Source organism: Euwallacea similis, chromosome 25 (assembly GCF_039881205.1).
Source record: "Euwallacea similis isolate ESF13 chromosome 25, ESF131.1, whole genome shotgun sequence".
Classification (NCBI taxonomy): domain Eukaryota; kingdom Metazoa; phylum Arthropoda; class Insecta; order Coleoptera; family Curculionidae; genus Euwallacea; species Euwallacea similis.
In genome coordinates this window covers 399,123-411,241 of record NC_089633.1, presented here as the reverse complement: position 1 = coordinate 411,241, position 12,119 = coordinate 399,123, and the positions used below count along the sequence as shown (strand labels likewise).

The window sequence follows — 12,119 nt, the reverse complement described above, 5'->3', positions numbered from 1 at the left end:
CAAGCAATCGATAGTATATTTAATAAACTAGATTGATCGATACAGTATATTGATGTTTTACCGTATATCGATATCGTGGCCGTGGCTCGTATTGAAATATCTCTGCAATTTGTCATTTGTCTCCTTCTAGTGATTGCCGACATAGTGTGAGGGTTAAAATGGTGGCATCCTAAATTGTGTTAACTATGCAATGTGAGAGATTTCAAGGTAATTATTACAAACCAATTAACTACTAATTACTTACAAACTGTTGTTAAAATTGGTAAAAGTTTTCTCTCCAGGCATCACTTGAATACAAAGTTTTTATTTTTGTGCTCGAAATGATCCACTTTAATTACCTCAATGTTGTAACTACTTTCTTGACTCCACATGAAATGAGAATTAATAATATATTAACCCATCTTGTCCCAAGCATCGAAAAATTAAAAAAAACGAATTTTTTGTTTGTAAATATTTATTTTGTTACATTTAAGAATATATTACACATGTCAAAAAAACTGGAAAAAAATTATGTACAAAAAAAAAATACTGGTGCGTAAACGAACCATTGAGAATATATATGAAATACTGTTTTGGGACACATAAGGATACTACTAATAATTTTAACGAAAATTTATACCATAATGTTACAATCTTACATAAAATAACTAAAATTGAATTATTTTGTACATAAAACTTTATTTCATATAAAAAACAGCATAATATTTCATGGTGCATTAACGCACCATTGGTAACAGACGGTTTCATTTTTGATGATACTGTGCAAAGCACGAATTATGTAAATGTACATTGCACTTATTACAAATATAAATTGTGTGACTATGGCAAATTCTACACCTCCTTCGTACTTTATTAGTATGGGGAATTATGAGATGACCTTTATTATCATAACGTAATTCGTCTATGGGAAGAGCAAGATTTCTTTGAATTATTGTTTTATCTGTTTTTAAAAGCCGCAGGGCCACATAAGATTTAAAATCTACTTGAGAAATTTTTTTTTCATTTACAACATTATATAGTTTCCATGCGTTGACGACTAAACTATCCAATGAGTTACAAAATAAAGGCCACCACCATTTTTTCCCAAATACTTGGCATCTATAATTAGCAATTCCGTTGTCATGTAAATCTACCCCACCCATATATTCATTGTATTGGGCAATTACATAAGGTTGGGGTATATATATATCTTTTCGTTGTTTTCTACTATAGCGTTTAACATTTTGGACAGGGTCTACGCTATAAACATTACTTGCTACCGTTACAACCGAATTATCATGCCAACGCACAATAGAAACTTTTGATTCAGATTCATATGCTGAAATATAGGATCCGCGGACTTTTTTACCGAATGATTTGGAATTCTCAATTGGACACTTATTTGTTCTATTTTCTCGGATAGTACCGGTAGCGAAATAACCATTATTTTTTAAATGTACCAAGAGTTTGAATGATGAAAAAAAATTATCAAAAAAAATTTGGTGATTCACTGGCTTATCTACAACAGAAAGTAAACTCATGACAACGTCACCGCCAAGCCCAAGGCTAGAATGAGTTTGATTTTGAGCACCACTATATGGAAGTGAATAAAATAGGTACCCATCAGATGAACAAAGGCACCAAAGTTTGAATCCAAAACGAACTGGCTTACCTTTTATAAACATTTTACAGGTATGGCGTCCAAAGTAAGGTACCATTTGTTCATCTATGGATAAGTTATGTGAAAATATTCCAAACTGTATATTTTTTTGGTTTATTGCATTAAAAAAGGGTCTAACTTTGGCAAATTTATCATTTTTATCCAACAGATTATTGTTCGATAAATGCAAGTTCTGCTTTATGAATTGAAATCTATTACGGCTCATACATTTTTTTATAAGATTAATTCCTTTGTCTTCATCAGTAGACCAATAATGTTGAATATGTGGTAATGAATGGTAACCAGAAAAAAGTAAAATTCCTATAAAATTTAAAAATTCGTTTTTTGATAATAAAAATTCATGGCGGTTATTGTCTTGAGCATATTTTACCGAAAAATTTAAAACCAAGTCAATCACTTCGTCATCAAAAAACATAAAAAATATTTCAAGGAGAGTTTTCCCCGAGAGCCTATTTTTTAGTTTCTCGCGTGATTGAAATTCATCGGATATAGGTGCGTGAGTATATTCAATCTGACCTTTCTTCCATTTGACTGTAGAAGCAAGCCTTTCATTTGCCGAAAGCAAACGTCTCCTTTTGGACTCCAAAGTTTCATCATCCGATGAATCCCATTGAGCTTCATTGGTCAACAAAGTACAGGACTGATTCGTACACGACTGATTTGTATATTCCGGTAGATGCAATTCGAAAGTTCCAACTATATCAGTTGGTTCCTCAAACTCTTGTAGATTATTTTCATAGTTTATATCTTCTTCATCGGTCAAAGTATCCACGTCGGGTGGAATATAAACAGCGTCAATATGTTCTGAAAATATTATCTTTTTTTACTTTTAGCTTAAATTCGCAAAAAACTTAATATTACTACATTGCATCTAATATATACATATAAAAATATGTAAATACAAGTAATACTTACGACTTTCATCATTATTCTGCAAATCCGTCACGATCTCCTCCAAGGCTGCTTCTAATTCTTTTTGAGTAAAATACTTCGAAAACGACATATGGATTTTTTTTATTGTAATTAAATATCAAATGAACGGACTACAGCTTATATGGCGCTGAACCGATACAAAAAAAACACTGGATGAATACACGGTCACTCAACAAAACTACACTGTATAGTTACTGAAATTCTAATAGGCACCTGGGTTATAGAGAGATGTGAGTTTTGTTCGCTTAGAGAGACTCAAACCAACTAATTCGTTTTTTCTTCATCGTGAGATCATAGCCACAAAAAAGAGTATTGAGTCAATAAAAATCCAAATGATTTTCTCATGAGGATCAGTTTTCAAACCTATAAATTGATTGGAAATTTATGCCTATATCAACATTATCGGTAATTACCTTATTTAGTCTAAGCAATAATTTGGGTAGATTTTGTGAGTAATGACATTATTTAGTCTGAGCAATAAATTGGGCAGATAGATGGGTTTATTTATTCTAGAATAGTGTTGGGTATTTTCCCAACACAAGAAACAAATGAATACTAAACAAAACACTAATCGGCGACTATTCACTCTGAATGCACACACTTTTCGAAAATTGCAATAACTTGATTTTATTTCATATATAAAACCAGTGGTGCGTTTAGGCACCGGTATTATTTACACAAAATAAGTGATAATTTATATGACAATTCAAATGCACTTTTTCTACTATGTAATCTACATATTATAGACTTATCAAAAATGATTATACTTTGCAAAAATAAATTACCTTACTATATTTGAATCACTTCAACATTTGACACAAAATTATGCAGCGTTTTCCATGACTCTAAGATGTCATAATTTTTTTGTTTTAAAACAAAAATCAACAGTATGTACGATACTAAGTTCTATAATACTAATAGTAATAAAATTTCTAAATAGATATGAAAAAATATATATTGGATTTAGCAAAAAAAAATCATAAAATGTGTGGTTCGATAATGCACCACTGGGACAAAATGGGTTAATAAAATCTCATTATTTTTTTATAAGTACTATATCATATATTCTGAACATTGAAATCTTCATTTTTCTTGTATCTATCTTTAGGATTTCCATGTATCGAGATTTTGCTGAAAATGTTTTGGTTTTTATAAAACCCCAAAATGTTCATTCAGAAGTGACAATAATATCCAAAAATCCAACCAAAATAAAAATGTGAGAATTAATGCTTTATTTGACAGAGATCACAATTGTGCAGTGCTGACTTTTTCTAAATGATATATTACCCTTTCCTTTGGTTAAATAATTACAACTGTTATTAAAATGCTACTTATGCTACTTGCAGTAAGGAAACAATTTTTAGTCCTAAGTAACATTAAAATTGGTAAATGTTTACTATCCAAGTACTTATGTTTCATATATTGTGTTTGAAACACATTTATCTTTATTACTCCAAGCTATAACCTTATTTTCGATACACCATATGAAATAAAAGTTAATAATGTGTCATTAAGTAGAATGTGTGATGTAGTGATTCACAAATCTCATCACTTTCTCATAAGTACTATATTATGTATCCAAAGCACCGAAATCTTTATTTGTCTTTTATACAACAAGAATTTCTATATATCCTGATTTTTCCACAAATGTTTGGATTTTTAGTAAATCCCAGGAGGTTCAGCCAGAAATGAAAATAATATCTAGGGATATAAGGAAAATAAAAATATAATTGTTAATGCTTGATTCTAGAGAGCCAATAATTTATTATATATTTAAATAGTTGAGATTTTTTGTGAATTACATGTATGCTACCAGTTCTTTTAGGTCGGAAAATTTTTTTTTTCCTCTAAACAGTTGTATAGTCATTTAATAAGTAATGGATACCTTTTTTTTTTAGTATTTAAAAAACTGAAAATAGTTATTTTATATATTGGTTCTTGTAGAATTTGACAGTAATGTTAAAAAAGTGATGGAACAAAATCCAAAGAACTAATTTATAAAATGTTCAAGTTTGTAATAGAACATTCATCCATATTTTATTCTTGTATTAGATGGGCTTCTTCATTTTGATTTCAAAATGATCAAGTTTTGTAATGTTGATGTGGAATATTTGATTGTAAACAATGTTATCTTGGTAACAGTAATTTTGATAATTTTACATTGCAAATTTTTATATTGATAATTTTCAAAGCATTTAAATGGAAATGAAACTCATGGGCAGTCACAATGACTTATTAAGCATTGTTATGGTTTTAGGTGCTTTTTGCTTTGAATTGATGAAAAACAGATTAATGTAAAAAAACTTGGCATTAATTAGCTGTATAATGTATAACTTCATTTTTAGTTTCACTTAAATTTAAAATTTGAAATATTTAATTATTAGTGGGGTGACCGGATTAAGGGATTGGCGCTTTAATTAACCATTTTTTACTATTCTCTGCTTGCAGCTTCTATGAAAACTGATCTCTTCTGTTCAACTGAACACTGACACTATTTTTTTATTCATGCTATTTATTTACATACTACTATTACATAATACGAGCCCTAACAACTAAATGTTAGGACAAGCTCTGATGTTGGAAATAATACTCTGGCTTATTCAAATGATTCAAGTATTTTATTTTTTTACTTAAACATTGATAGAATTATACAGGGTGTTCCAGTTTATAGTAGCAGGACTTTAACAGTCAATAGAAGACCTTTTCTTAAGATGAAAATGTTATATAAATGTATATATTGAAAACGGCTCAGTTTTTTAGATGCAGGGTGGCAAACTTGACTTTTTTTTCATTTTTTTAAAATAATTCACTCAAATATTAATACACAGCCATGAAATTTGATATTTTGGGATTTTTCGCAGTGCCGAATTTATATTTGTTAAAATTTTTGTCAAATTTACAGAGGGCGCCATATGTAACATACTAGTAAATATTTAAATTATGATCATTTTTTTGTGCTTCCTTGTAGCAACTTTTTTTAAATCAAAATGGATTCGCCGTTCATTTTTTTCTAAAAAAGGTATTCTTGTTATAAATTGCTAAATGTCAATGTTTTCGAGATATTTTGAATTTGGTCCTTAGCAGTATGATTGGCTTCCACAAGGGAGTTGTGATTTGATAGTAAATCATTTATTTTGTCAATTTTTATATGTTTAATAAATACTAAAATATTTTTTAAAGTCATTTATCAACGTTATTAATATTATGACTATTACATTTAATATTATTTAGTTATTAACATTTTAATATTTTGGAAAAAAATTAATACTAAACACTTTTTAATTGTTAATTAATACAAAACAAAGAAGTAATCATAATCCAACTAATCTAAAAATTACTGGAACGTCGTCCCACATTTTTGAAATTGAAATAAATGGAATTAACACATTAAAACCTCTAAATGAAATAAACATATAAACACCGAAAATGACAACTAAGATTATTGAAGCGAGATTTGAACTGGTTGCCAAGCAACTGTCATAACTAGCAACAATAACACTAATAATAATGTCATTTATGAAAACTAAGATGATTATTACTATTATTGTTTATTTCATTTAGAAGTTTTAACGTGTTAATTTAATTTTTTTCAATTTCAAAAATGCCATTTTATTTCTTGCCTCAAAAACAAGCCCATATCCATTTCGTTTATGGGTTCGAAAATGGAAATTCAGCATTAGCAGTTAGAGAATACAGAAAAAGATTTCTAAATAGACCACATCCCCATCCTTTTGTTTTCGTTCAAATTCATAACCGATTTGTGAATCAAGATTTAAGGATTCTACCGAAAGATTTACCTAATCATATTTAAGCAGAAAGGACAGCTAGACAAATATTACAAGAATTTGACAGAGACCCCACAACAAGCATTAAACGAGTGTCTATTATCAATGGTACATCCCAAACAAAAATTTTTTGGGTATTAAAAGGAGACTATAGGCATGCCTACCATCGGCAACCAGTTCAAGGATTACACCATGGTAATGAAATACTTAGTTAGACTGAACTTTTGTCAGTGAATTCTAAACTCTTTAGACAACAACAGGGATTTTTTATCTTGTATTTTATGGACCAACGAATCCTGCTTTACACGACGTGTGGAGTGGTTAATTTCTACAATCAACATATCTGGGCGCAAGAAAATTCGCATTCTACTAGACCTAGAAATTTTCGACGGGAATTTAGTGTAAACATTTGGGTGGGAATTTTCCAAAATAATTTATTTGGACCCTATTTTTTGCCAGATCGATTGAATTCTGTAAATCTTTTGGAATTTCTGGAAACCGAGCATGATAATATGTGGGACGATGTTCCAGTAATTTTTAGAAAACAGCCTTGGTTACAATTGGATGGTTGTCCAGCGCATTTTGGAAGAAATGTAAGAGCTTGATTGAATACGAATTACCCCGGAAAATGGATAGGACGTGGTGGTCCGGTTTTGTGGCCTCCACGTTCACCGGACCTCACACCCTTAGACTTCTTCGTGTGGGGCTTCCTAAAAGAAAGAGTTTATGCTACTCCTGTGCTAAGTATCGAAGATCTGAAATTACGGATAAGAAACGCTTGTCAAGAGATACGAGTCAACCATTTAATTGAAATACGAAGGTCTATTGAACGTCGTTGTCAACTTTGCATTAGGCTAAACGGTTTTCATTTTGAACATTTACTTTAAATTAGAGCCAAATTAGTTTCAGATTAGTTAGAATATGATTACTTCTTTGTTTTGTATTGATTCACAATTAAAAAGTGTTTGGTATTAATTTATTTCCAAAATATTAAAATGTTAATAACTAAATAATATTAAATGTAATAGTCATAATATTAATGACGTTGATAAATTAATTAAAAAAATATTTTAGCATTTATTAAACATATAAAAATTGACAAAATAAATGATTTACTATCAAATCACAACTCCCTTGTGGAAGCCAGTCATACTGCTAAGGACCAAATTCAAAATATCTCGAAAACCTTGACATTTAGCAATTTATAACAAGAGTACCTTTTTTAGAAAAAAATGAACGGCGAATCCATTTTGATTTAAAAAAAGTTGCTACAAGGAGGCATAAAAAAATTATTATAATTTAAATATTCACTAGTATGTTACATATGGCGCCCTCTGTAAGTTTAACAAAAATTTTAGCAAATATAAATTCGGCACTGCGAAAAATCCCAACATATCAAATTTCATGGCTGTGTCTTAATATTTGAGTGAATTATTTTAAAAACATGAAAAAAAAAAGTCAAATTTGCCACCTTGTATCTCAAAAACCGAGCCGTTTTCAATATATATTTATATAACATTTTCATCTTAAGAAAAGGTCTTCTATCGACTGTTAAAGTCCTGCTATTATAAACTGGAACACCCTGTATATTACAAATTATTTTTAAAAAATTTCACACCCTAATACGGCAAACACTAATTACAGAATATTTTGTGTCACAACACGCAAATTCCCTGATAACTAAAAATATTGGGACAAATAAGGAAAAATTCAAATTTAGTAGGGGATCATATCACCCTTCACCTTAATAACTGCCCGAATTTTAGCAGGCATTGTATTGACTAGAGATTGACACATTTCGGAAGAAACATTGTTCCAAATCTTTTGTAGTTTAATTTTTAAATCTGAAATAGTGCTTGTTGTGGATTATTCCTTAAATGTTGTTTCATTTTATGACACATATTTTCTATTACATTCAGATCTGAACTATTTGACAGGTGAAGTAAAACTTTTATATTATTATCTCCAAATCATTTTTTTGTAGGTTTTGCTGTGTAGCATGATGCTCCATCTTGTTGAAAAATAAAATATTTTTTGAGGAATAATCGTTCTGCACTAGGCAAAAGTGAATTTTCAAGAATTTCTTGTTATTTTTGGGCATTTATAGTGCCATCTATAAATTGTAAAGAGCCCAAGCCACTCACTGATATACATCCCCAAACCGTAAGTTCTTTGGGAAATTTATCAACCCTTTTTAAGCAGTCCTTATGGAAGGTTTCTTTCTTATTTCTTATTCGTTTGCGATGGTCTCCGACACATACATCAAATTTCGCCTCATCGCTAAATATAATTTTGTTCCACTCATTTTCTTTCCATAACAGTTTAGATTTGTCCCAATGGTACCGGTTTTTTTTCCTGACCTTCTGTCAGAAAGGGCTTTTCTTTAGCTTAAACATGAACTAATGCCAATTTGGTGAATCACGCAAGACTTTACTTACCTTGTAAAATCTTATTTATGCATGTATTGGCGGCAGCATTCTTTATAAAGATCTAATCCAGAGGCTTCGTTCCATTGAACTGTAATTTTTCTCAAAGTACTTCTCCTAGAAGACTTACAAATTTGAACTAAATTTCTTAAATTTCTTTGAGAAACAACTTTCGGTCTTCCTGAACTTTGCCGCGTACATTTATTTTGGCAGATTCACCGTATTTTTTTAATATATGTCGAAGATTTATTAGTCTTTAAGTTTTGTAAAAGTAGCATTAGGATAGACAATAAGATGAAGGGCAAGCTAACAGGGCCATCTGAAGACAAAGCATTGTCGAACGAGGTCACTATTACCACGACGCGCTTAAATGGCCATGTGTGTTAATTAGTTGGGTGACATTAAACTATTGGTCCCTTTGTAATAGGGACTAGCAGGTACTTTTCCCACGGTTCTGAAGGACTCACCAGAACTGGGAAAGTTAAGACAACAGGGACAAAGAACAGGCAGTTAATAGATTGATGGGAAGAAGAGCAGTCGTGGAATAGTGAACTGGTTTGTCTGTCTCTTCTATCTTTCTTTTCTCTATTAATAAACGATCTACAAAATATAAAGACATGGAGAATACTTCAAAGGTTATTTCGACATGTATTATATCCTCTTCAGTCCAGGAGTGCAGCCGGCTGGACATTTTTAAGCGGCGTTTTTGAAGTATTCATAAAATTAATCCTGACTTGCGATCCGTCTGATCCATTCTGCTGATGTTGCATTTACACGCGATAAAATATTGAGTCTAAAATTCTTATGCGTATTCTTTCACCAGCTTTTGGTACGTAACGAAACTTTAGTTTTTGAGTCGGGTAAACAGAAATATAGTAAGTTGGTGGTTTGAACAAATTATTTTTGAGTCTAGAATGTTGTAATATGAATGTTAATATATGGAAATCACATTGGATTACTAAATTTTTAATTAATAACTGCATAATCCCCTCCATTTTCCAGTGTTCAGCATTTTGGACATTAGGACTTTAGTTTGTTCTAGTACACATAATGAATATTTTCAGAAAAGTGTTAGGTTTTTCTAGTTTTCAATAAAGTTAATGAGTTTTTTCCTTAATTGTAGACGCTAAATTTCTTAGCGATATTGAACTTGAGGAAATATTTAACCAAAGTGATTTCATGGTAAGTGATGACGAAGAAATAGAGGAACATGAAGAAGATGAAGGTGGTGGAATTATTTTGGATAACGATCCATATGAGCATCAACAAGATATTTTACTTACAAGACTGGAAGATGGAGTTGAAAGTAACAATGTATCAGATGATGCGGACTCTGACGATGATATTCCTTTGTCAGTGATTAGAAAACAACTTGATGCGGCTCAAAAATGGAACTGCGGAATTTTTGAAGAAAAAGAAGTTGTCTCTTTGGATTCAGAATGGGAGTTGAAAGAAAGCCATGAGTTCTGGACACCTCTGGACTATTTTTCGCAGTATTTCTCCAACAATTTATGGGAAAATATGTCGGTTCAAAGTAACATTCGAGCAATGCAAGCTAATAAAATAAGACAATTAAAATCAACAGCTCAAGAATACCGCATGCTCACGATAATTCATATTCTAATGGGAATTTTACGACTTCCAAGACTGAGACTGTATTTCACAAAAGGGATTGAAATACCAGCAATAACACAAATTCCTAGGGACCGGATCTTCAAATTAAGAAATTTTTACATGTTGTTAACAACCTAGATGTAGCGGATGAAGTAAAAAAGTCAAATACGTTGTGAAAAGTACAATCGATAATTGACTCAGTTCGGCAGAAGTGCATTACTTTGCCAAGAAGTAAAGAACTGTCAATTGACAAACAAATGATACCATTTTCAGGTACTATTACTCTAATTCAGTATGTCAAAAATAAACCAAACCCTGTTGGACTAAAGAATTTTGTTTTGGCACCACCTTCGGGATTAGTTTTGGACTTTTTTATTTATCAAGAAGCCAAAACTTGGGCCAATGGTACATCTGATAAGAGTCTTGGAATTGGAGGAACGGTTGTAAAAAAACTGTCAGATAATTTGTCTGCTGGTCACATTCTCTATTTTGATCGCTACTTCACATCAGTTAATATTCTAGAATATCTATTAAGTAAAGGAATATTGGTAGTAGGGACAATTATGAACAATTGGATTCCCCGGACCGTCAGATATCGCATCAAAAATGACAAAAATCTATTGTCTGAAAGAAGAGCCTCTAACGAATGGATTAGGGTTGATAATAAAATAACCCTGCTTAAGTGGATGGACAACCGTTCTGTTACAATGGCATCACTAGCTTCAGGATCTACACCTGTAACAAATGTCAGAAGATGGGATAAAAAAAATTCGAAATATATTTTTACCTTGTCCTAACTTGATAATTAGCTACAATCGTTCAATGGGTGGAGTCGATCTTTGTGATCGACTAATTTCCTACTACCGGATTTCCATGCGTACTACAAAATGGCCAGTAAGAGTATTTTGGCACTTTGTTGACTTGGCAATGATCAATGCTTGGATTGAATACCTCCAAGATTATAATGCTCGGGGCGACAGAAAGAGTTCTACAATGGATTTACTTAAATTCAAACTTTATGTTAGCAAATCTCTTGCTCAAGGCGGTCGAACCAAGAGAGTATCCCAAGGCGCTCACGACGATCTCCGTGAGGGATTGGATAATGATGGAAAATCATTGGTAAAACGTAAAAAAGTAACGGAAATTCCTTCGAAGGTTGTTAGAAACTTCGGAAATGATCATTTGCCAATTAGCAGTGTTAATGACAGAAATTTGTATATGCGATGCCGCAATCCAGGTTGTACAAAGAAGACTAGATTTTACTGTGTTAAATGCAACGTGTATTTGTGTATTTCTCCAGAGAGGCAATGTTTTTTCGAATTTTATACTTAACTATATTCTACTAGTTTAAGTCCCAATGTCCAAAATACTGGACAATTCATAATTCATTTCTAATTAAATATTATTTAAGTTTTTTTTTCCATTATTTTTAAATAATTTTTCAAGAAATACCACAAAATATTCCAAAAACCAATCCTTGGGACTGAAGAGGGTATACAGTACTCTTCGGAATTGCTAATTCAGTTGCAATTTCACGAATTGTCTTGCTGCAGTGATATTGTTGGATAATTATTTCGTATAATTTTGCTTCAGTCGCTTTCCCACGACCTATTATTTAAATTTAATTACTTAAAAAGTAATTATTTTACTAGATCTACTACGCAACTTGGGTATTTTACTTAAAACTGCCAGTGAATAAGT

At 31.3% G+C, this 12,119-nt stretch overlaps 1 protein-coding gene, 1 long non-coding RNA gene and 1 pseudogene across 2 annotated transcripts in view; 2 read left to right on the top strand and 1 right to left on the bottom strand.

Annotated features, from left to right (window-relative positions):
- The first annotated feature begins 140 nt into the window (after positions 1–140).
- Positions 141–12,119, top strand: part of LOC136416950 (uncharacterized) — a 52,599-nt gene continuing 40,620 nt past the window's right edge. The window contains exon 1 of the long non-coding RNA XR_010752752.1: positions 141–207. This is a non-coding gene — a long non-coding RNA (uncharacterized lncRNA). The remainder of the gene's footprint in view (positions 208–12,119) is intronic.
- LOC136416938 (piggyBac transposable element-derived protein 3-like) lies at positions 399–2,938 on the bottom strand. Its single transcript, XM_066402382.1, has 2 exons — positions 2,576–2,938; positions 399–2,464 (listed from the first exon to the last, which is right to left on the bottom strand). Exons 1-2 carry the CDS (start codon positions 2,661–2,663, stop codon positions 744–746), a joined length of 1,809 nt encoding a protein of 602 aa, XP_066258479.1. The 5' UTR covers positions 2,664–2,938; the 3' UTR covers positions 399–743.
- LOC136416782 (piggyBac transposable element-derived protein 3-like) lies at positions 10,676–11,750 on the top strand (annotated as a pseudogene).